Genomic DNA, 25,926 nt, shown 5'->3' with positions numbered 1-25,926 from the left:
TGTGTAATAAACCTACATGTACAGCTACATGTAATACATGTATGCATGAACACTGTTCATTTGTACAAATTGCTTTTCCGGCAGCAACAAAAGCAATGGGAGAAAATGAAACTAATGGTGGAACCTGGCATTCTTTGGGCTATTAGTTAACGCCGCCGTTGTCAGACATTGTCTGCATATTTTCCCAGAGACCTTTTGTCATGCATCCATAGCCACACAGACAGCTGGAGGGAAAAGTCCGTTCACCACGCTTTCAGTTTGCACTGCAGGAACCAGAACAAGTTGACCTCAGCCACCAAGTTGTGACCACAACATTTGAACAGTTGTAAATACACAGGGTCAGGTTTTTGTTGTCTGTCACTTATTTGTATCAAGCTGCGAATAACTAATTTTGAATGCGTGAATTTCTTTCATATTTAATTCGAGATTAGTTTGGGACAGTTTTCCAGAACACTTTACTGCATTTATAAATTGTGGTGTCTTTCTTAATTTTAGTTGAAAGTTAAAACCAGAAATGATTTATACACATGAAAGGATGACAGGTGATATTGTTAGGCCCTCTGATATGAAATATTTTCTTGGTAACTACATGTAGTTTGTGTGTATTCGCCCAACCACTTGTTGTGAGAGAGTGCACCAGCAGATAGGCAGAATTTGGAAATGTGAAATAAACAATTTGTAAATCTTTATGACTTCTTTTAATGGTAAACCTCAAATGTTTTCTGCCTAGAAATTATATTCAGAAGATATCTGAAATAACTTTTAAAACATCCTACCGTACCATGCTCTCAAAGTGGACATTTAATTTCTCTTTTTTTAATACAATTGTTTTGTACATGTTTACATGTACAATGTACATGTATGTACATGTACATGTATACATACATATTTTGTATCAAACTGAAAACAAATTAAAGAAAGTTTCATTCTTTTTAATCTGCATTGAACATTTTTGCCAGTGCATGCACTGTGTGTTGTAAAGTAATTTGGACATGAATGACTCAACTTGTGACATTTTTTTGTGGTAGAGCCTTGGGGGTTGGGTCGGGAGCTCTGTGTCGTGTTGCTCAGAAATACCGGTTCATGTACATGAAGACAGGTCTGGGCATGCATTACATTTTTGCTACGGTACTTTCCCAGTAAAGCACTGGTTTTGTCAGGTATACCGGTAGTTTCCCATTGAAAAGTGGAGAGAAAAGAACATTGGTCTACATGTACTGAGTACCTGTACCCGTAAACCGGACCGGTAGGCTGGTTTGGGTAGCATTTTGGTAGAATTTGGGTAGAATTAACAATGCCAGAAGTTGAAATCACATGCCTCGCATGAAGATACAAAGACATATTCAACAGCTGTTCAATGTACATAAAATTCAAAGGGTCAGTGTTTTTTGTATAATTTATATTTAAAAAAAAAGAGTTTATAATGTAAAAATCTGAGTTTCATGGTACATTTGTAAATACCTGGTACGTAGAATTTGCTTAATAAGAAGTGGGAAATACAATGTAGGCCTGTGTACCAGCGGTACTTGAGGCTAACAATGTTCAATGGATTTGCGTAACCAATAGAATGTCACAGATTGCTTTTTTTTTTTTTTTCCAATTTGATTGAAATATATCGGTACATGTATGTGTACTATCCTAAAACAAGATGAATTACTAAAGGTTTTTTCTTTTTTGGGGGGGGGGGGGGAGAGGGGGAATATTTTGCACTACTTTCAGACTGAACAAAAGAACTTTTTTTGTTGTACTGGTATGTAAACCTTTGTCAGTTGTGCACAAACAGAGCTGTGGATTTTGCACATGTGTCAACTTCAACTTCAAGCTCAAGATTTGTGTGAAAGAGCAGAACCCTGGATACTGTAGACATCAATAAGGCTCAACTGTATGGATAGGCGCATGTGGTATTTCCAAGCATGGGGGAGTAATGTTTAAAGTACCGGTAACAGTCACTTCTCTTTTCCCGTTCCCGGAGGTCCTGTACTGTACATGTGCATTGTACATGTTCATGTATGCGTACATTTCCATGCAGATACATTGTACATTGTATAGATGTATGCACATTATGGATACATGTGCAGTTTCAGAAAAAATACCAATCAGAGACATCTTTTGCATGCAAATTTTCCCTTGAATCAGCTGATCACATCATGTAAGTTGTTTTCAACTTCTCATGTACCGGTATTGCCACTCCAAGAAAAGTCTTACACAATAATATTATGAATGCAGCTTAGAATTTCCTTAATTAGGGACCTCCCAGTTCTTATAGTCATCAATATCTAAGGAATTCACATGTAAGGGAACTTTAAAAAACAAAAATAATAAACGGTTCTTGAAAAAATTAGTTTCTGATGCAGTTTTTTTGGTTAGTATTTTTAAAAACACTCTGATATAACACCGTCAAAAACATCTTAATGTACATTAGATCATGTACCGAGAAATCTTTAGATTTCTCTCTGAAATAAACCGGTATCAACCCTTGTACATTTTAATCTATGCGCAAAATTCAAAACAATGAGCTACCCGTATGATGGTTAATGTTCTTGCGCCAGTACCTCCATGGTCAAACAAGGACTTCAGGAATAATAGGGACATGTACATGTATGTCAATTGTTACATAACACCCTCACACTATAAGTATTGATTGTCAGTTCTAGTGAGCTGTCTCATCATCTTTGCCTGTGATTATCAGGCCCTGGATACTCCAGGGTCAGCACGCTGGGTCTACACAGCACAGGATCCAGGTGTGCCCAGCCTCTATTCACTGCATGGTTAGAGTTACTATTGTACTACTATTGATCATGTGATGGCTCAGTAAAGGTCATGCACGTTTCTGTCTGGGAGTAGACACACTGTTTGCCACTGCTCAACCATTCATGAAACCAATTTGTTTGTTTTTCCATAGTTACAATTTTATTGTTTTTGTTTTTTTGAAGAAATAAAGAACAGGGGTTTCTAGTTTTTTTTTCTTATCACATTCCTGCTCATGTCATGCATTTCATTCATTCAAAACTTTGAGCAGATGCAGGGTGCCTAATCTTGAAAGAGGTTTAGTGTAGTGAAGCAAGTGCCTCATTTGCATAAAGCTAGGTCAACACAAAAGGTTTCCTTACAATGCATCACTAGTATAGCGCCTTAAGGTTCCACATGTGTGTAAATTGACTTGACTGTAAGGGTTCCTGTTCAATGTGAGTACACCTACTGATACAAGTATGTTTGGTACATGAACAGTTACGTGCACATGTTTGGCTGTCAAGATTGTATTTGTAGACTATTAACATTGGCAGAAGTAAAGATTATTGCCTTTTGAGGGATTTACAAAATGTAACAGCGTTTTGTACCGGTGGGTACGGTATGTTGAGTTGTGAGGATTGTTAGTGTGAAGTTGTTTGAAGTACATGTACATGTACAATGTACCCGGTACATTGTATGTGCACATCATGCGTTATTCAAAACACAACTTAAAAACTGGCATCTGTTGGTGTGTTGGTTTTTTAATTTGTGTCAGTTTGTTTTTGTGATTCATTTACTAGTCCATGGTCAGTCAAATATGCTTTGAGTATTAATATTATGGCATTGTTTGTAGAAGGGATAATTGGGATGTCTGTGCTTCTAATTACACCTTTTCTTGACAAAAACAGTTTGGTCACATTAGACTGGAACTGGCCAGCTGACCCTGGCCAGTTCGTTGGTGGAGTGGTACCGGTAAGACGTCTGGAAAGATTTTCATATCTGGCCATCAGTAATTTTCCCCTTAAATTACCTTTCAGCCAGCAGGAAGTGATAATATGTCCTAAAAAGTCAAAATTAGCAGGGACAAATTTTTTTTTCTTGAGCCAATGCAGTGCGTCAAAAGAAATACATGTATGTACCGGTACGTTACTGCATCTTATCTGTTCTTGCGCAGAAATGTTTTCCAGACTAGTTAAATGATTCATCTCTTCAAAAAGTTGGATACATTGTATGTGCCAGTCTAGTCTTGTATGCACTTCAAATTACACGTATGCTGTCTAATGTACGTGTAAGAGGTTGAAGAGAGTTTTTGAAATAGGAATTGAGACCTCAATCATCCGAAACATATTGGCATTGTGGAGAAAATGGCCGCATCCGAATTACTTGACTACGGCTGGATAAACCAGTATGGATTGTAACACACAACTCCATGGGAAGTGGCTGCAGCTAGCCGCATCCATAGGCGTGAGTGTAATTCCAGCCCTGGCCTTTCATTCAGACATGGCCTACATTTTGCCAAAAAAGGGTCAGGAAAAATTGGCCTGATTGGGGTTTCTATGTTTTTCAGCACTCCTGATCAGTTGGGGTCCTTTCTTGAGTAGCCTTTTACACCAACTGAACACATTTTTTTTTAAATGGCGTTTTTCCCATGTACCGTACGTGTGTATGTACATGAAGATGTGTTGACCCAATTTCGCTATCAACTTCTGTTGGCTGTGAAAAATAAATGAATAAACTTATCAGGCTGCCTTTATCAATGAAAAACATACCGGTACCAGAAATAAAGAGTTGGGTTGCACAGTGTACCTTTTTAACCCGTTTTTTTTTTTTTTTTTTGCAACCCCATTTACTTGATAAAAATTTCAGTTTACCTGTCATGAAAGTTGTCGTTTCTACTCGAAATATTTCAGCACTTCAGATTCGTTTTAACAGGGGCACTGCTAATAACATTCAAGACAGGATATGGTTTAGACAAAGGTGTGACTGATCAGTTCCTCTCCAAAGCTCTACATCCATTGACTTTCCTTTGCAAAAATAACTATCTGGGCTGTGTTGACAATCTGGTTGACCATCTGGGTGTTAGGATCTGGGCAAGTTGTCATACATGTACATTACTCCTTACAGATACCGGTACCATGCTTCACTGTTACTTTACGTCGAATCTAAACAATTACAAGCAGAACTTTACATGTGTTAATAACATTAACAGATGTGTTTTGTTGATAATGAAGTAATTTAAAGGTACATGCAGGTACCGGTATGTAACAGACATATATTTGCTTAAATTACTGTAATTGTCAGAAATGGACGGATTTGGGGGTTAGTATTTTATAACAAATATCGTTCCACTGGGCTGTTTTGATGCACAAATTCCACTTTTTTTTTACATGACAGCATACCAGGGTGCAATGATTTCACAGGATGCTTGAGACTATTATTTTCTTACAGTCAAGTACTTACCGGTAAATTGAATTTCGTAATCTTTTGGCAGTTTCGGTTTTTAATGTTTACACATACATGTACAATGTACTTGCACATGACCTTGAAGAGGTGATCACTTTATATTTGAGGTGCATGCCATTTTTTTTTCTGACTGGCAACAAACACAACAATGATATAGGATGTAATTTTTTTTTTCTTCAAAACATGTTTAGATTGATTTACTTGCATAATCCGCTTCCGTGGAATTCTTTCCCTTTCATACTTGCATAATCCGCTTCCGTGGAATTCTTTCCCTTTCATTTAGTGGGAGACAAGGTGTTATTTTATGTCTTGAGTTTTTTTTTTTTATATTCGGTATTGTGGGACCAGAACGTAACAACATTTTTCCGTTGTACATTTTCTTAAAAGGTACTTCCGTAGATTGCATAGCATTTTTTTTTGCATTGGCAGCATAAAGAAAGTGCTGTATAAAGTGGTTTTGAAGAATTTTATCTATTTTTCCCCCTTGTTTTTCAGAGCTGGTCATATGCTGACACATCGTAGCAAGAAACCCTACGAGTGCTCGGTACCGGACTGCAGCAAGTCCTACTGCGACATCCGCTCCCTACGGCGACACTTTGAGTCCCAGCATCATGGCTTGGTCATGGAAGAACACATGAAGTACACGGGAGACGAGAGGGATCCTGAACTGATTGCTGCCGAGGAGGCTGCTGCCGTACAAGCCCAGGCCCAGGCCCAGGGCCAGCCCTCGGGTCTACCAACCAACTCGGTGGCATCCTACATGAGCACTGTTAATACCTTATCCAGCATGCCGGTCATAGGCAGCCTGACTGTCAATAACTTTGGCCAGGGAGGGCTGATGCAGCAGCCGTCACCGCAGCAACAGCAGCAGCAGCAGCAACAACCACAACATCATCATCATCAGCAGCAGCAGCAGCAGCAACAGCAAGGGGGTGGTATGAACAGTACCAACAGTCAAAGCTCCGAGGGTCAGGGTTCCAGCTCCAGTGCCGCTCTCCAGTTCCTGGCTCAGGCGGCGCAGCGAGCCCAAACCAACCTTCCCATCTCGGCTACCTCGCCCAACAACCAGTCAGAAGCCATGACGCTGAACCCTCAGATCCCCGTGCCTCAGGATTTGCCTACATTGCACCGGTTTACTGACCTGATTAATCCCTCGGGCACTAACCAGCTGTCGTCCAGCTCTTGGAATATGACGAGCCAGTACGAAGGCCTGTCCAACCCCAGGAACTTGATCATGGAGAGCATCCCTGCCCCTAGGTTAGCCACCACTATGTCTACTTTGTCAGGCAACACAAGTACAAGACGTGCATTAGCAAGCATCCCAACCATGGCTGTGGACGTCAGGCAGCCATCACCCAGAGGCCCATCACCTGCTAAGAGGTAAGAAGATAAAGGGACTTTCTACAGGAAATGAAGATGACACTCAGTAGCCTACACATGAGATACACATTAGGACATAAACATGTGTGCGAGTACATTTCATGCACATACATGTTTGCAGCTAATTTGCAGATACATATGCAGCTAATTTGCAATTGAATTGTTTCATTAACTCTGTGCGTGCGAAATGCATACATTACATGTAACTTGGTTGATTCTCCAATCTGAGAAATTGCCCCATGCTTACCTGATGAGATCTGTTTTCTTTTGCAGCTCTGATGGTAAAGAGAAAAGCCAGCAGCCGGTAGAGTGTTCAGTGTGTAAAAGAATGTTCAAGAGCATGCCAGCATTGAATGGACACATGAGGCTCCATGGGGGCTACAACAATGCTAGAGGGGAGACCACAGACATGAACAAAGGGGATCATTCAAAAATGGCTCACCGCCAGCAAGCGCCCACCCCTCCAAGGACTAGCCAAGCCCGATCCACTCCAGACACCAGAGGTCCTCCGTCGTCCTCCTCGGCACCTAGTACCCACTCCATCCCCAACCACCAGTCTATGATGGTCAATCAGGCCCCTGTCAGCCAGACCCAGCCAGCCCTTCATGTGTCCGTGCCAGGCCCGTCGTTTCCAATGCCAATGTCGGGACTCCCTCAGCTTCCCCCTATGACCCAGATGCCCCCTCTCCTTAATCAGCTCCGGCCTCAGCAGATAGACCTGCCGGCCCAGGTCAAGAGGGAACTCAACATGGCCAGTGTCCCCAAGCCCAGCAACCCATTTTTCTCGGACGTTTCCTTCTCGCATCCTCATCACCACTCCCAGCAGCTGCCTAGCTCCTATCCTCAGTTGATGCCCATGCCCATCAGTCATGTCAAGGACATGCCTTTTTCTGTCCCCATGACCTACCCAGCAACAACCTCGCAAACTGTTCAGATGGTTGTCAAGGCGGAGCCAGTCACGCCTACGGCCATTGTGCCGCCGCAGCAGCTGCAGCTGCAGCAGCAGCAGATGCCAGTAGCGCCACTTTTCACCACTGCAGGACAGCACGAACTCAGTCCACCAAGACTGGAGGCCATTAAACCATCTGAAGATCAGAACGTCTTTAGAAATCCCCCGCCTCCCACGCAGCCCAGCCCGACTAAAAAGAGACCACGCCCATCCCCCTTGCACATCCCCTCATGTGTCAATACAGGGACGCCAGGGGGAATCATCCCGGGCACCTACCAGTCACAGATGAGATCACCTCGGGAACTGGGAGGCTTTTACCCGCATCACCCCTATCGCTCTTCAGGGTCTGGCACCACCCCTCCCCCATACACGCCTCCACCCATGCTGAGCCCAATCCGCAGTGGGCCTGGCTTGTATTTCAATGTTGGGCCGTTGCCCATGCCATCGATGACACCCAAGACTCCAAGCATGATGTCCATGCATCGCAGAAGTAAGTAACTTTTCTTGTCTACTCTTCGTCAGAAACTCACTGAAATCATCTGCTGAAGAACAATTCATTAATTCTTTCATATCATCCAGATTAGATTTTTGCAACACCTTACCCACAGATTCTGTATCTTGATTGGCCGAGAGCGAGTACTATATGCATTGTGTGCAAATGCATACGGTCGTGTGCGTTGTGCGTATTGTTCCCAAGCACTAGCACTACAGATCTGGGTTCAAACATTTCGTGAAGGGGTAGTTTGGAAAAGTTCGAGTTAATTTTCAACTCATTTTGTATTCAAATAGAAGTACATTTTAATTTTATTCAGATTAAATAAATCATTTATCGCTTAAAATCAAGCAGAATCTGTGGGAGAGGCGTTATAAAACAAATATTGACTGCTTTATCTCATGGTGTAGTAATACTAGCCTCCCTCGGTGATCCATAGAGCATTCTATTTTCCCTCGACAAAGTACATGTAAGGGGATTCTTACTAGAAGCCTGTCGCTTTTGAAACCAAAAATATCATCGTTCACACAAAATTGCTAAGTTTAGTCTCTCAAGTCGTGAGGTGTGCAAAACATCAAGTTCTTGTACCTAGTGCAAGCTGGTTAACTAGTATTAAGCATCGGGCAGCAGCATTTTCACCTCCACCAACAGCTTACCTGTGTTTTGCTAATATTTGCATCATCTGCAACAATGGTCATCCTCTCACCAAGTCTTTGCATTTTGTTTATGCCTGTAGATAGCTCTGCTGCACCTGAAGAGGCTGTCTCAGACTTTGTCTTCTCCACGGCTGAACCGTAAGTTTAAAAGATCTGCTGAAATAAAAAATAGAAAATTCCTGATAACCTTTGAAGGTTTTCATATTCAAGTTGAGTACATGTAACGATCATGCAAACCTTAAAAACCTGAGCAATACAGAAAACACAATATGAAGTGATCAGCCCCCCAAAACAAGGGTTGTGAAACAAAAACTTCTTAATCAAATGCACAACTGACCTTAAAATGCCTGTCATTGATACAAACTCCCGAGATAAATCTGCTAAGGTCCCCCAAATTTTCCAAAACTCCATCAGTCTGCAGTATAACACTGTAACACTTTCTCTGCCTCTGAACATAATCAAGATATCAAGTGCCATATCAAGAAATGGTGGCAGGGCTTTCGCTGTACTGAATCTATCAGATCTACTGGTAGCAAACTCAAGATGTTGGATTTGGGCAACTTTGGAAGAGTAAGGGTCAAAGATCATTGATTACATATTTCATTTGACTCTGAACCACTTTTTGTCATTATCAGACACATCAACGTTGGGCCAGAATTCCAAGCCACGATTCCTGACCTGATAGGTAATTATATATTTTTTTTCAAAATAAGCCAACATTAAACGAAATGTAGTTGACATTGTACAGAATGTTTATTTAGTATGTTTAATGTTATTGACGTACAGTCTGGCTAGTGCTCTAAAGCTACATTATAATAATAATAATAATAATAGTGGATATTAGTAAAGCGCACGTATCCACCAGGACTGGTGCTCAAGGCGCTACATCATTATTACCCCTGCTCATTGGGCACATGAAACATTCCAAATACCATCTCAGCTCCCTGGGGAGTATACAGCTCGATGCTGCCTGTTAGGCGCAAGGAAGCTAATTCAGTCACAATAACCATCTCTGCCCTCTCAGGTACCCATTTACTCCTGGGTGGAGAGAAGCAATGAGTGACAAAGTGCCTTGCCCAAGGGCACACGCACCATGACCCCGCCAGGACTCGAACCAACAACCTGCAGCTTTACCCGCAGACCACGAATCAGTGCCCTTAACCACGAGGCCACAGTACTCCATATTATTATACATACCTATTTGCTTGTTAACCCCTCGTGAGAAGAAATTGATGAAAACTTATGCTCTTATAAATTTTGGTCAGCGTACATTCCTTTCTTGTTCCTCTAATGTTTTCTCTAGGAGTTTGTGTTTGTGTGAAAACAAAAATTGACTAATTCTGAATAAGGTTAATTAGGCAAGTGACGCTCTGTCGAACTAATTACTCGGTTGTGTAATCTCTGTAATGGTTGGTTTATCTTGTTGGGGAGGGAAAAATCCACTACACAAGATAAAGTGAAATAACCGACCAAATTTATAAGATCTTGCTGGAGCTCCCATCAGAAGTAATGCACTAGCATAAAAAACTGTTGTATTTTCAGTTTGGAATTACATGTACAGTTTATTTCTATAATCCAGAGTTAAACATCTGTGTTTTGTTCCTTTGTTTTGCAGTGGAGGGTCGGGATGAATCTGTGGAGCCTGATTATAGACTGGGCTGGCTGGCTTCGGATCCTTCTGTCAATGAAAAGTACACCATCAGTGAAGGTGAGTAGGCGGGATCCTAGACTTGGAATGGTCGCGCCAAGATCAGGACGTGACTGAATTTACTTGTTTACTGCTGGAAATGACACACACGTCTATAAAAGCGGCTCCAGTCACTTTTCCTTATAGATCCATGTGTTATTTATCCATCCGTGTGCCAAGTAATTCAGACGCGGCCTCACACAGAATTGATTTCAACATGAACTCCAAATCAAGATTCCACTGGTGTTTTTTTTTTTAGGAATTGACTTTTAGAAGTAGCTGATTTATTTTGCCTTGAGTTGATTTTCCAGGTAGTGGAAAGTTGTTCTGAAGATAGGCTGACCCCAATGTGCATTTGTTAGGCATTCTGGCAGAATGAGATAGAACTGGGCAAAGGCTGATTTCAGATTTAGTGATATTTATAATCCTCGATATGTCTACTACACATATTTTAAAGAAGTAGTAGGAAAACAATGGGATAAAAGGGTTTTCAAGGAAAAATAGTCAGCATCTTTCATTTTCACGACTGCAAAACTCAAAAGTTTAAAGGCCCTTTTCTCAGTCTTTTACTTTTTGACACGTCGATAAATGCGAACTTTAAACAGCCATAACTTGTCAAATGAATGTCCAATTGAAGGGCAACAAACAGTATTGTAAGGGGAATAGGAAGAATTTTATTCCTGCAAACCTTCATTTCGACCCTCATTTTGCCGGCATGCTTTACATTTTAATATTGGGCAGCTCTACTTACAAATATGGACTCTATAGAGCTTTTCAGTAGTTTGTGGTGGTTCAGTGCAAGATGAGTGCAACTTCTAAACAATTTAGGTCATAAATGACCTATCAGTGATTCTTTCTTACATGTAATCAGTGGAATTTTGTTGAGTTTTTCCTTTCTTTTTCGAAGGTGGGAATTTGGCAAGCCTGTATGATCAGACTCGTGACTCGGGGTGAAATCAGAATCAATTACCACAATGTTGAAACTGAGAAAAAAAAACGCTGAAAATTTTGATAACAAAAATCTTCCAGTGCATTGACCACAAAAGTCTAGGCCCAATGCCACAACAGTGCTTGAATGTCGACAAAGGATCGCTGCCACATGTACCGTAACTTCAGCGGAAACCTTGCATTACATTCAAGGGTATTGTGTGAACTAGACTCCTCCCGTGTTCATCCATAGTTAAGGCGCGCGTGTGGTTTGTTTTCTTCCTTGCCAGTGACCAATTTCCTGATGTTGGCTAAAACGGCAGCCTTACCTGGTGGGGCACAGAACACGGAATATGCCCATCACTGTCTGCACAGAGCAGATGGGGACATACAGGTAAGGAAGTCATGTTGTGTGACTCTGTGTATGGACTACTATGCATGGACTACTATGCATGAACAGTACATGTACATTGCACTTAATGACTACCGGAATAGGCGTAGGTTGAACACATCTATTCATTTGCACGTCAGTTTTCATTGGTTGCTATGTGTTACCATTCAGCACTCCGGACTCGGAACCATTGAGTGTCAAGAACATAGATCTTGGAATTACATACATGTAAGCCAATGTAAAAATTCCCTGATGTGCACGCCTGCCTTGAGGTACTTTCAAGACTCCAAGTTAGAGGGACGAACAACATGTGCGCATACAGTCCTACTTTACATAACTCTTGAGGACAAGGCATTGTCTTTTCCTTTGTCCCTGTAATATAACACTCTCCCATAGACTAAGCACACAAACTCATGATCGAGGACCGTTTTCAACAATGATGAATGCTCGAGGACAACAAAGAATCTGTTGTTCTCCCTTTGTCTGTCTGTCTGTCCTCGGGGTGTACATGTATGTAGTGCACGTACCCACATACTGCTCTGCATGCTTGTAGTGCAGAATATCACTAATTATAACTGACTGTTCACAAACCTGTAGCTTCTTTGCGTGAGGTTTATGGTGACAGTGCATTTAACAATCCCTTCTGGTGGTCTCCTCCAACCCTCCCTTCGTAAACCGTTGAAAAGGTACTTGTACTTCTGTGCACAAAGTCCATACCCTCAGTGAAAAAAAAACAACCTGTTATGGAAGCACAGTTGAACACTTTCTGAGTTGCATCTCTGCTCGGGTGTATTCCTGATGCTATAAAGCTACGGGGTGATGCACACTTGGTTTACAGTTGATCTTTTACGGCCTGTGACATTCGCATGTGCGGGCAGTGAACAGGTGAACGCACTGTGGTGTGTTTTTGCTGATTTTGTTGTTTCATGTTTTTCATTTCTAGCTTGCCTTAAAGATGTTGATGAATCCTCAGTCTTGCCCTGAAGACAATAATCCATTCAATGATTACAACTACAATTGTGAGTATTGGTCAATACGTTGGAATATTGTTGGCTCTGAAATCATGAGATAATGATAATATGAATAATATGAATAATAATAATAATAACCGAGAATGGGTGATTAGGGAGACTTTCCCATAGACTTGTGCACACATTTTTTTCCAACTTACATGTAAATGTGCCCTAACCCAATTTTCCCTTGTCCTTTTTCCACAAATTTCGATATTTTTACTTATTAGACCACGAGCAGCAAATATAACCTAATTGCGACATAACATTTTGCCTCTAAAGGGGGGCTGTGCCATTAGGGAGACAGTTATATGTCTCCCTTAATGCCGGTGTCTCCCTATTATCGAAAAAATTACGATAAGGTGTCTCCCTAATGGTACATTTAGGATTGGACATTTGGGAGGCATCCCCATAGACTTGTGCATAAAATTTGTCAAATTTAAATGTGCCCTCACCCAATATTCCCTTGTCCTTTTTCCACGAATTTTGGTATGTTTACTAATTAGACCACGAGCAACAAATATAATCGAATTGCGACAACAAAATTTTGCCTCTGAAAGGGGGCTGTCTCCCATCATGCGAAGAAATTATGATAACGTGTCTCCTTAGTGGTACCTTTAAACGTATAATAATAATGACAATTTATATAGCGCCAGAGTCCGTTTAAAAGATGCTCAAGGCGTTTCACAAAGAAAAAATTTAAAAGCTAAGGCCAATCACAAGTTAAAGAAATTATTTTAAAAAGAGTGCCAGCAAAAATCGGTTCTCGGTCGGCCCTGGGGTTTATGAACAGAGAAAGGGTAATTCATTTCTGGAGTTGATTCTTTTAGAGCTGGAACCAAGCATAGCTGGGGACGTGGTTCTTGAAAGGATTGGACTCGCGGTTCCGATTCTCACTTTGGACTCGGATAGAACCGGGTACCCGCCGGAACCGCCCAATAGTAACTCCATGCTGTGTTTTCTTGTAGTCACTGCTACCTGGTCTCAAGGAGAGAGGAAGATCTTCCGAGATTACTTCAAGATCAAGGGAAAAGATTTCCACGCTATCCAGAAACATGTAAGTAAAAGGGTCAGGCAGTTTACTTCAAGTTGTAAACAGGAATATCTGATAAAATTATCATCTCCTTGACACAAACTCCATTTTATAAAAAGTTTGGTTCCAGTACCCGCTGCTGCATTAGACTCGAACTGGCCAGCCGACCCCGGCAAGCTTGGTGGTTGAGTGGTAACACGTCTGCACTAGTGGTTTTATTTACGTTTTCAAAACTCATTTTGTTTTGTTTTCATATTAAATCAATGCACAATTCATAGGTTGTATTTCGGCGAAGCAGGTCACGAATTCCACCAGTGCAGTTGGAAATACACAATCTTATTTTTGCAGAATGATAAAACTTATCGCATGTTTTTTTCTCTCTGATTTACTGCCCCACTCCAGATTCCAACTAAACCCGTCAAGGAGATAGTGGAATATTACTACCTCTGGAAGAAGCTGTACCCCTACAACAGGGACATGCAGAAGTTCTGCCATCACAGTGGCGTCAATCCTTCAGAAGACGTGCGCAGGAATGAATGTGTGAGTAAGACGGTTGCAGTAGCGACACATATGGCTGTGATTGTATTGGTTATAATTCACAGCAGTTACAATTACCTAAAAAAACTAGGCCATCAGCCTCGGTCCAAAATTGTGGCCACCGATATCAAATGAGGGGTATAATCGTCACAGCGATTTTTGGCAAGGTATACACCTCCAGAGTTGGAAAATATGTGATAGCATTGCAGAGGTGTCAGCTTTTTGGGTGTTATCACCCTTTTTTTCAAAATGGCCATCAAAATGCTTGTTACCACTCTAGGGGCGGTACACCTTGCGCATGCTCTCTATAATCATGTATGCCCTGATTTGATACTGGCCAAACTCCCAGGCTGATGGCCTAAACCAGTTTTTGTTCATTTCACGGAGGTTGGAAAATCCCATGGTTCATTGTATTTAAAAGATTCATGAATGCATGTTGGTAAATGATCAGTGGTGAACAGCTGAATTTTGTGGTATTTCTATTACAATAGAGATAACTTGTGACAAGAGTATGCAAATTACGTGAACATTTTCACAGTTACTAGTCAATAACTTGTACTTTATTCCTATGTTTTTTTTCTTTTGGGAGCCACATATTTTTTTAAACGTTTTTTTTTTCAATATTCATTTTCACCTACCGGCTGTGATAATATTGCCTCCACTGATCAACAAAAACTTCAAAGTGTGCATTGGTTCACACTCATTTTGGAAACAGTTCAGTGGCAGCTGAATTCACAGATTGTAGTTTTCACACAAAAATGATCCTATAAAACGCCTTTGGTAGGGTATTTTGGTGTATTCATGTAGTTACTGTTCATTAACTCTAACTCCCTACTTGGGTTTTATTACTAAGTAGAAGACCATGTCCATCAAAATCCATCACTCACTCTGCTTCACAGAATGCTTCAGGACCAAATCTGTTGGAATCCACCTGTGGTCCGGGTGGATTCTGATGGATTTAATCCACATGGCTTATCTGCCAAAAATGGAGGGATGGATTTTGATGGAGTTGGTAAGGTTAGGGTTAATAAAATTGACACTTTGTGCTCTATTAAATGTTCAGGACTTGGTTCCAAAAGCCATCAAAGTCATTAAAATTTGTTCCATTAGATTTTTTTTCTCATTCAGAGAAGAATGTTTTGATTACGTTTTCTTTTTATTTGTTACATGATCTAAGAAAATGGTTAAAACCTGTTTTATCTAAGAATAATCCGGGCACATAATCTTTGTACACACATGAAGGCCCCCATTAATGGTAAAGCATCATTCAAGCTACACGTATAAGGCTCTGTCCAAATTACTTGGCTTTATTTGTTTATTTTGTGTTATTTTACCAGGGTAGCCCCATCAGTTGTCAATGAACTGTTCTCCCTGGGGGCCCTGAGGGCTACGGCGTGAAATTACACACGGGTCTATGGAAAGCCACTGCTGCCACTTTGCGTAGACGTGTGTCTAATAAGCCTCTGTACTGATGACGTCACATTTTGTTTACGTGTGTGCTTTCCTATCGTGCTCAGTGGACTGTGGGCCCCCACTGGCTCCATAGGAAAGTGCACATGTAAACAAAGTGAGACGTCATCAGTACAGAGGCTTATTGCAAGCCATAGAACACCGCATAATAACCATTTGCTTCCGCTGTTACACTAGGATACCGTAGTTCTGCCGCTATTACTGGGCAGTTCTGAGTGTACAAGGATTCATTGCCCTGTTTCGTCCGTTTCATAGTCAAAAGCAGAGATGCTGGACTTGCCACAACAAGTTCTGTTCAGATGTCATTTTCTTGTAATTCGAATTGTACTTAATCATAAATATCCAAAATGAATTTGTGTATTTTATTTATTGTGTGTGAAAATGCGATGAGATCTCCATCAGTTTGTGCTAATGTGAGTGTTCTCTGACTAATACTGGTATCCCGAGTTTTGCTGTCTTTTTTTTTCTTCTTTTCTTCTTATTTTTTGATCTCTCCCCCTTCCTGTTGTTTCCCACCACGCACCCAGGACCTCTATCCGGGAGAGACTTTCATAGATTATGTTCCTCTCAAGGAGTATAGACATGATAAGTACTATAGAGGGGGCGGGCAGGCTAGGAACAATAATCATGTGAAAACTTCCTCTAATCAGGAGGAGAAGCCAGCTAATCAGGGGCCGTTCACCTGCAACTATCCAGACTGTGCAGCGGTGAGTAGCAAGACATTCCTGTCATTTCTCTTGTGCTGTGGGCTTTTTAAAAACTTGGCTTGATATATTAACCCTCCTAGTGGGAATCAATATTTTTTCCAGAGCAATTTGTGAAACCCCTTTTTACCATACCCAGCACGATATGTGACAGAGGGGTACCCCATCCCATGTCCCTATCCGCTCTGTTCACAAGTACCCCCTCACCGGCAAAGCAAGCACAGTTGGGGGTGACCGACCGACGCCATCTTGCCTGACTGCAATTCATTGCCAGGAAGCGCGGCCACTGCGTGTGCATAGTACAAATCGCCTGGTGAACGTGCGTCACACACAGGGAACGGTGCGCGTCAACCAGCGAAATGTCCCGCCCATGTGACGTCGTTGCTAGGTAAAAGGGCGCCCTCTTGTCGGCGCACGGAGCCCATACCCTATTCACACCCTACACTATGGCTACCTAGCACACACCCCTCGATATCTCAAAAGTATTCCTGAGATTCTGGTAACACAATGACCAAAATTAAAGAAAGGGGGGGGGGGTTTCCCTCTGTCACATGTCTTGCTACATATGCCTTTCTCAGTTTCAGGTGAAGGGATATGAAGTGTTAAAGTAACTGTGTCTCACAGAGATTCACTGCACACAAAAAAAGCAGCTCTGTGGAGAGCAGTGAAGCGTGACCGAATCTGCCTGCTTGCCCTGAGCAAGAATTGTGCAGAGATTTTGAGGTGTTATCCATTCTCCACATAAGATTACCTCGAAGGTATTTGAAGTATGATCGCTAGCTCTATTGGCAAAAGTGGTTTTGCAGAACTTGAAGTGTTGTAAAGTGCAGAAGACTAGGAGGGTTAATTGCTCATCACTACCATTTCATCTTAGTCATTCCCTCCTTTTTTTGAGGGGAGAGATATCAAAGTTAACTGCTAGATATGGCTGGAATACATTTTCCCCTTGGCCCTCAGACCGCTGTTGAACAGCTTACATAAAGAATCACATTTTGCTTTTACAATCCGCTTTCCTAAACCCATGTGCTGCACATGTACGTTCAGTTTGAGCTGATTGTATCCCTTCATTGGAGAGACAAGAGTTGATGCGGATTGGCTCAACCAGTTCACGCCGGGATTATTTTGACAAGAACGGAACGAGGCGCGGGATTATTTTTCACTCGACCTCAGGCCAGGCGGGTTGAAGCCATCACCCTCGGGCAGCACACTCATATTTTCCGGCCTCGCTCGCTGCGAGCGGATCGCCGACAGATATTTCCGTCCTCGCTCCCTGCGTGTTTATCCGTCATCCATTCCGAAAACACGTCATCCGGCGTGAACTGGTTAAGTAACTTTCGCAGTGATAGGCATACAAATGCACGGTTATGACTTTTGGAAACATTTTTCAAGTATGAAGATAACATTTGCCAAAATAAAATGTCCATTGAGAGTGCAAAATTCTGATTTTGTCAACATACGTGATTTAAAATGATATCAACATGTTTGGATATTTGAACTTGGAATATTTGGGATTAGTATGCAAGCCAGCGCTAGAGTAATAAAACAAAATGGAACATCAGGAATATTTGTTTTGATTTGCTGTGAATCCAAGCACTCATCTAAACCTCATTGACATTAGCAATATGCTAACCATTTTTTAGTGTGAACTCCACGCACAGAGAACACACCTCCCCCTCCCCCCCCCCTCCCCCACCCCCCCCCCCTCCCCCACCCCCCCCTCCCCCACAATGAATGCTCATAACCATTGCTGCTGGGCACCCCTGCTCAGGCATAAAGTGCATTCACCTACATGTATGGAGCTCCATCTAAGGTTCTTAGCTATTCACAGTTGTAAACTGATTATGCACACGTCATACATGTATGTACGCACAGCCCATTAATCCTGAGTAGTACAAGTTAATACCGGTAGCTAGGCCTGGGCGAGTAGTGGATTTTCCTACTCGAGTACTCGCAGAGAAATCATTCGCGAGTAGTCGAGCACTTGCGAGTAGTTCCCTAAAATTCCCATCAATGCAGAAAATATGGCATAAACATTACTAAGGAGGAAGTTACTATGAATAAACAGCATGCAAGAAACGCCACATTCTTCAGCACTGAGCTATCCTGACTATGCAAAACTTTGGCTCATTTTACTTGAAAGTTATTTTTTGAGAGAGCTAGTGAAATCCAAAGGAAAAAGATGGAGGTATTGTGGGGAACTATTTTATGTAAGTCAAAAGACAAGTTTTGGCGCAGAAACCGCAAAGTGGTTACTTTTTTCTAAGTCAGCACTTGTAAAACAAAATTGCTAATCGCGAGTAACTTCTTCCACTCGCGCCCGGACGAGTACTCCAGTAGATGAAAAACAACGAGTAGAACAGTGAGTAGCAAACACTTCTCTCGAGTACTGGGGTTACCCGCCCAGCTCTACCGGTAGCTACTTAGCCATCTTCCACAGCTTCTTCATCCATTGTTTGGCTGTTGGTGATATCAGTGTGCCATTGATATTTCCTTTGAGTTAGTCTTGCCATCTGAAATCAATTCATCACTCATTAGTATAATGAGCAAGAACAAGTGCATTAACAAATTCTTGGTTTTGCAGTAACTTGCCCTGATCCAAATTGAAACTTATTAAAAAACGACAGTCGGCGCCATCCATACCTCAAGTTTCCTGCAAAAATTGTCAGAGTGGGCATGGTTTAAATTTCAGCTTTCGCTTGAGGGGGTGTTTCAGACTAATGGTGGGAGAAATCAGAGATTTAAAAAAATGTCAAACCGAGTAACAGTTATCTGACTTCACCTGAAGTTGCTATTCAGCTCACAGTCAGGCAGCAGGCCGTTCATGAACCAAGAAGACCATTATTATTATTATTATTATCATTATTATTAATCATTTTTGGTAATGAAACCAAGGATTCCTCAAAAGCGCCCTATGCACTGTAGCTCGCAAGCCTGAAGAAACCTGTGGAGAGAAGACAATGAGAAGAAATTACAGTTTTAGAGGTGGGAGGAAAAGCCCAGAAGAATATTCTGAGGAAAACCCACGGAATCAGGCAGGGACTAAAAACCCAATCCACATATTGGCCCAGGCGGGATTTGAACCCGGGTCACAGCGGTGGAAGGCGAGGAAAGTACCGCTACGCCAACCTGACTCCCCAGCGAGTGAATGCGGTCATAATCAGAGACCATGGAGCAATTTGGGGGATGCTCCAGATATTTTCTTCAGCTTGTGTCACAAAAAAATGGAAGGCTTATTTTTTGATATGGTTGGTTTCGACTATCTGGTTTCCAAAATCCAAACCGAAATAGTGGAATACAAACTGAATTTTAAAAAAATCTGGATTTGAATCCAACCACTATTAAAGACCCCTGCTTGCAGTCGCCAGCAAAACCCTTCGTCAATGGATGGTAGGCCACCTCCTGCTTGCAAGCTGTTAATGAAGATTGCGGTGGTTGCATTAGTGCATGAGAAAATGGATGAGTGTTAAATCTAAGAATCTTTTCATTAGTGTTTAACAATATGAACCTGAGCCCGTGTCTTAGTGGGACACCAGTGGGACACCACAGAATTTGCCCTAACAGTGTGGTGGTGCTGCAGCAACAACTGTGGTGTCTTTGAGTGTGTGTGATACTCAAAGTTGTGTATGCTAAAGCTATCATGATGCTCACAAGTGCCTCATATCTGGGAAGCACGTGTCCAGTATCTTTTAAAAATACTGCAGTTAAAAAAAAAAAAAATGCATTCACGGCCCTGTGGGATTTGAAAATTCGTGAAAAGTGGATGGTTTTATGAGAAACCTGTTTGAATTTTGAAATTTTTGTCTTACTTTTTAAACACGCTGCAGTTCTTACACAGTCTCCCTTTTCCCCGGTAACTTTCTTGAATTCTCTCAAATCTTACAGTGTGTGGGAAACCAATTGACTCATTCTACATACTTTCTTAAACTCGAAAGAGAGCATTGAGCCCCTGTAAAGCAAAAGTGGCTGTTCCGTCCTATCCTTTATCCAAAGATTTCCAAAAACCTCTCCATAGATTTTGAAGGATCAAGACAGGCAAGGTTTCCCTTAGCTCCGTATTGTAACACATTTTTGTTCTGTATGAGTGGAAAAAGTCCCAAGTACTCTTAGATCAGACTTTTTCTGGATTCCTGCTCTTCTTTAAATTACAAGGAAATCCTTAGGTGTGGCACATTACATGTAAATGTCTATTAAAATTAATTGACCACATGATGGAGTTCCTAGTTTGGCATCTTGTGTCTTCACATATTCTATTTCCATGGTACCATCCGGCATTCTATTGCCCCCTTCCATTGCTCATAACATTTGCTATGATTTGTTGTTATTCTTCCTCACCCACCAGACCTTCAAGTCCAGGCAAGCCCTGAATGGCCACATTCGTGTGCACGGCGGCAGCTACAAATCCCAGCCGGCTGCCAAGGAGACGCGGCCGGTCCAGCGCAGCGTCTCCCCGGTCTCGGAATCTACCTCCACCTCGGGAATGTCCCGTAGGATGTCGACGGATTCCTCCTCTGGGGAGAGCATGGAACCCGAGCCCGTCACCTACCCGTGCAAGATCTGTGGCAAGTGAGTCGGACAGGACTTGTTTATAAAAACCCTTACCCTGTAAGACGCAGAAAGATGCAACAGTTTATAAGATGCAACAGGTTTGGAAGTCTGGGGGACCTTGTTGCCATCAACATCAGCAACTTGACCCTCCTACTGACAGAAATGTCACTAACTGTTAAGAAAACCAACCTACTTCCTCTTCCATAGCTTTTGTACAGGTTGGTCACAAACTGCCAGAACCCCTATGGATTAAACCACATAACTGTCAAAACCTGTTGAAGGGGTTTGATAGATAGGGTGTCCTTGAATACTGCAACACCTTTTACTGCAATTCCAAAGACCTTATGCATAGCATGCGTAGCAGCCATTGCCAGGGCAATGCCTCTGTTTTGCTGGGATGTGCATGAGTGAACCTTTTGTGCCTTCATTGTTACTTAATTAAATCAATCACTGCCAGGCACTCGGCATTACTTAAACCCACTATATCTATTACTGTCGGTTAAGGCATGGTGCTGTCAGTTGACAAAATTGCCACAGCCTGTCAATTGTACCATTATAAGCCCAGTTTACAAAACTGTTAAAAACTGTCAATTGATAGATTTTGACAGATAGGGTATCTCTCTCAATTTTGTCACTGATAGAGGAAGGCTTAAACTGCCAATCCTGAGTTAATGGGTGCTCGTCCCATTGAACAGTGTCACTGTTAAATCCTATGGTGGCTGGCAGACAGACTCTTGAAGCTGTTTTGGCCTTGCAATGGTTGACCTGTTGTGTGTTGAGGAAATTAACAGACTTGAAGCCAGAGCATCTGAAGGGTTAGAGTAACGGAAAAACAATGTGTAGGTACCCAATGTCAGAAGTGATTTGAACATATATACCAACAAATTAAAAAAATTATCTGTTGGCACCTACCCCGCTATCCAAGGACACTAGTAACAAAGAGGGCACTAGTGAGCAAGGGCACTGGCCAGCAAAGCTCTGATAACCAAATGAGCACTGCCGATCATTATCTGAAGAAATGTCCAGCAAAGTAGCTGATTAGCTTTTGCATCCTCTGATTCATTCCATATGAAGGGTATTCCATTATGTCGGCAATTGTATCGCCAATGTAGTGTGGCATGTCCCTGGACTGTCCAAAAATGTCACCCAAAGAGTAAGAATTAATGGATGAAAGGGTCTAGTATATATTTACTTCCCAGCAACAAAGTCTGTCGACTAGCAAGAATATATCAAGGTTTCAATAGGCAGAAAATAATGAACCGATGTTAGTGTTCACCCATTCCTATTTTGCTAAATTTGCAGGGTATTTTTCAAAGTGAAAAGCCGGAGTGCCCACATGAAGAGCCATCGCAAGCCAGATGCCGTCAAGAAACCGATCATCCCATCCATTCAGGAAGAGTCGCCCCCGGAGTTTGGCACGGAGTCTCTGAACCACTACGCCGACGACTCGGAAGTGGACGACAGCGAGGACGACGATGACGAGATGAACGAGGAGCTGCGCGGTTACCCGCATGATGGCAGGGAGCGAAGTGACGACGGGAGCAGCTCTACGGGTCAGTCCGGCAGCAGGAGCGAGAGCAGCAGCGGCAGTGGCAGCGGCAGCGAGAGCGAATCAGAGTCTGGGAACTCAGAGGAGGCAGGGGAGCAACCGATGAGGATGTGAGGTGAAGAGATTCGCCGGAGGAGGTTCCTGATTGTGCATGGTAGAGTTACGGGACGCATCCTAGCTGGCTGGGACATCCTACCAATGTGCAATAAGTGTTGGGATAACGGAGAACGGAGGCTGTGCTGAGTGGAGAGTACAACATCGGAAGACGTTTGCTGATACACCATGCGATGTGGCGGTCCCTACTTTCAGAGAGGGTTTTTCGGAACGAAACCAGTGTCAACTCTGGGTAAAGGGACGTGGAATCAACCTGCTGAACGCTCAACCGTCCATAGTCAGCAAAAGCACTGGCAGCGTTGCACGTGGGAGTGATACACCAGAATGCACTCCTGAATCAGAAACCCCTCCTGAAACCTCCAGACAAATGTTTATGAAACCGTGGCCAGATGGTTGGATGTGTGGTCTCGCAAAGAGGGAACTTCAGACTGAGCAAGAAACATGTTTGCTGTGTCTTGTGTGTAACTTAAGAAATACTTCATTGAACTCCAAGACACTCCCGTGATATTTGGAAAAGCTTGTGCAGCATTGAGACAATATCACCGGAATGAATTTAAAAAAATCATCTCTGGTTTTTTTTGTTTAGCATCACTTTTATGTTAATATCCCATTGGTTTTTAAAATTCTCAAAATCACGAGTAGCCTGCGAGATTCCCAAAGTGAACTGGTATTCCCCGTGGATTACTTATTTTTGTTTTGTTTATAAAATCATGAACTTGAAGCTGACCACAAATTCATGAAATTCTTGACATTTGTTAATGTTATTTTTGTTTGAATATCATCTAAGATGTGGTTTTATATTTGCATAAACCATGCAAGACTTAAAAGCACCTAAATTTTGATTTTAAAATGTACCATTTAATGTGCATACGATGATGTAATACATGCACATTATTTATGAGGAACATCATGTCCCCTGCTTTGGGTAGATTTTGAAGGGACTATGTTTTTTAAGGCACCATCCAAGGTTTTGCATTTTCCTGATTTGAATGCTTAATGCTCCATTGACTTTTTAGCAAATTATTCCTTTTTGTGCAATACCGGTATCTTCCTCTCTGCTGAGTTTTGTTGCATACCGCCATTTTTTTCTGTGTGGTTTTGTTAGCCTATTTTTCTGATTATTATTATTATAATGAAAGTAGAGCTTGTACAGTGTTGTAAATTTCTGTTTGACCGATAAGCCTCTGAAAATCAACTTGTACAGTTGTAGAAACTAATTTTTACTGGATGGTTGTAAAAAACACACATTATTTTGTTGTTCATGTGGCTCTCGTCCAGAGCCGTTTTCTTGCTTTGGTTGGTATCGCTGAGGGCAGGGAAATTTTGCTAAGCAAAATGATGCGGGTTACCAGCCCAAGTATCATTAGTTGTGTATTGGTCGTGACTGGTTCTCGGTCAGTTTTTGATTGCTTTGCTAAGCAGCTCTGATAATGACCCTAGTAATGGCCGCGTCCCAATAGCTTGGCTGTGGCTGGCGATTACACACGTGCTTACTGAAGCCGCTGCAGCCACTGTCCATAGACCCGTGTGTATCTCCCAGCCGTAGCCAAGCAATTTGGGCACAGCCCAATATCTTGACTGCGGCTGGCTGTTACACACACGCCTATAGAAGCCGCTGCAGCCACTGTCCATAGACCCGTGTGTATCTCCCAGCCGTAGCCAAGTAATTTGGGCACAGCCCAATATCTTGACTGCGGCTGGCTGTTATACACACGCCTATGGAAGCCGCTGCAGCCACTTCCCATAGACCCGTGTGTATCTCCCAGCCGTAGCCTAGCAATTAGGACAGAACCTTACATTGCACATAGCAGTGCTCCTGAATTTCAAGCAATGGTGCTAAAAAAAAGATATGAATGGCCTCATGCTGGTTATAAGGGGTATTAGCCTAGTATTGGCAGGGGAAAGTTATTCATCAATTTTTATATAAAACTTTCTTAATTAATTAAGAGGGAAAAATTAACAGACCAGATTCATCAACTTCCCCTTTTTTCCCAAACTTTTTTATATATATATTTATTTTTAAATTTTAAATATTTTACTTGAAAATTTGACATTTGATCCCCCTCCCCCCCCTAATTAACTGCTTGGTACTGGCCAGAGTCAACACCTGGAGTTCTGTTCATAAGATGGAAGTTCTCTAATGAACCACTTGCTGTTTCATTGGGCTGAAATCTTCTGTCCGTTCGCACAGAAAGTGTTCTCCTGAACTTTGGAAATGCTACAATTTCCCATCCCATCAAACCCTTGTATCAATAAAAACCTATCAATTGGACGTCTTTTTTACAGTCTATAATTTCATTTTATTTTAGTCACGAAACTCATCTTCCTCTTTTTTGCGAGTGTAAGTATACCAGGCATTTATTTTTTGGCTTCCTGTGAAAATAATTGCAGTATTAAAAATGATTTGTAAAAAAAAAACTGTATAAAAATCTCTAAATTTCTTTTAATGCGATACTGTTGTGCCATATTTTTTAATTAAAGGGTAATTGTCATGTTCGTCTCGTCTGATGAAGTTGAAGTCTCAATTCAAAGATGGCTGACTCTCTGGAGGAGGGTATCATTTAACAGACTCTGAAAAGCCTCATTGTGAAATATTCTCGTCTTGTAAATAAACAAAAAAGTAACTTCACATATACTACCTTTTTATTAATTAAGTGTGTGAGACAGATGACTATTTTATCATGTGATATTGGAAATATGAACTGGACATTGAAGGTTTATGAACTGTAAGATAAAATGATAAAAGTGTCATTATTTTGTATGATGAAAAAAAAAACCAACACATTTTGTGCAGTTGTGGAAAGCAAATCTTTAAGTCAAATTCTAAAAAAAAAAAATGAATATCCATTGTCAACTGTAAATGTGCATAAAATGTGCATTTTATCTCTATTTCATAGAAATCTATATCTGACTGTCATTTTTATTAGTGTAAAAAGGTAAAGAAACTAGAACAGAGCGTATTCAAATTATAAAATGTAAAATAGTGTACATGTACTCTTTTTATGAGACAGTTGTAAACTTTGGTACTTGTTCTTGGACTCAAATGGTGCAAAGTTGCTGTGAACAACACGTGACTTTAATTTTGTTATCCTTAACATTTTTGTTTGGGTTGAGTCCTGATGATTTTTAACGTGTTACGAGTGACCTCACTGAGCTGCAAGATTGATTAATTCAAACAAAGAGAACGGATCAGGGCATTTGCTTAATTTGCAGCTTAATTTGAAGGTGGATTAACAAACAACACATTGGTGAAGATGAGTGTTGAATGAAAGGAACAATCATTGGAGG

At 41.6% G+C, this 25,926-nt stretch overlaps 1 protein-coding gene across 4 annotated transcripts in view; it reads left to right on the top strand.

Moving 5' to 3' along the window:
* LOC119741156 (transcriptional-regulating factor 1-like) overlaps window positions 1–25,538 on the top strand; it is a 62,198-nt gene extending 36,660 nt beyond the window's left edge. For 3 of the 4 annotated variants that reach the window (XM_038216853.1, XM_038216855.1, XM_038216857.1), the window contains 12 exons: window positions 5,689–6,573; window positions 6,847–8,012; window positions 8,752–8,809; window positions 9,307–9,356; window positions 10,287–10,379; window positions 11,576–11,679; window positions 12,620–12,695; window positions 13,655–13,743; window positions 14,122–14,259; window positions 16,254–16,433; window positions 20,770–20,993; window positions 22,278–25,538. In XM_038216853.1, coding sequence (XP_038072781.1) covers window positions 5,689–6,573; window positions 6,847–8,012; window positions 8,752–8,809; window positions 9,307–9,356; window positions 10,287–10,379; window positions 11,576–11,679; window positions 12,620–12,695; window positions 13,655–13,743; window positions 14,122–14,259; window positions 16,254–16,433; window positions 20,770–20,993; window positions 22,278–22,638 — 3,424 coding nt within the window. In that variant the 3' untranslated portion in view covers window positions 22,639–25,538. The remainder of the gene's footprint in view (window positions 1–5,688; window positions 6,574–6,846; window positions 8,013–8,751; window positions 8,810–9,306; window positions 9,357–10,286; window positions 10,380–11,575; window positions 11,680–12,619; window positions 12,696–13,654; window positions 13,744–14,121; window positions 14,260–16,253; window positions 16,434–20,769; window positions 20,994–22,277) is intronic. The other variant, XM_038216856.1, reaches the window with a different exon arrangement.
* The last annotated feature ends 388 nt before the right edge of the window (window positions 25,539–25,926 follow it).

The sequence above is a fragment of the Patiria miniata genome, unplaced genomic scaffold (genome assembly GCF_015706575.1).
Source record: "Patiria miniata isolate m_02_andy unplaced genomic scaffold, ASM1570657v1 HiC_scaffold_5, whole genome shotgun sequence".
NCBI lineage: Eukaryota > Metazoa > Echinodermata > Asteroidea > Valvatida > Asterinidae > Patiria > Patiria miniata.
The sequence above is the reverse complement of the archived record's forward strand: the minus strand, read 5'-3'. Positions and strand labels throughout refer to the sequence as shown.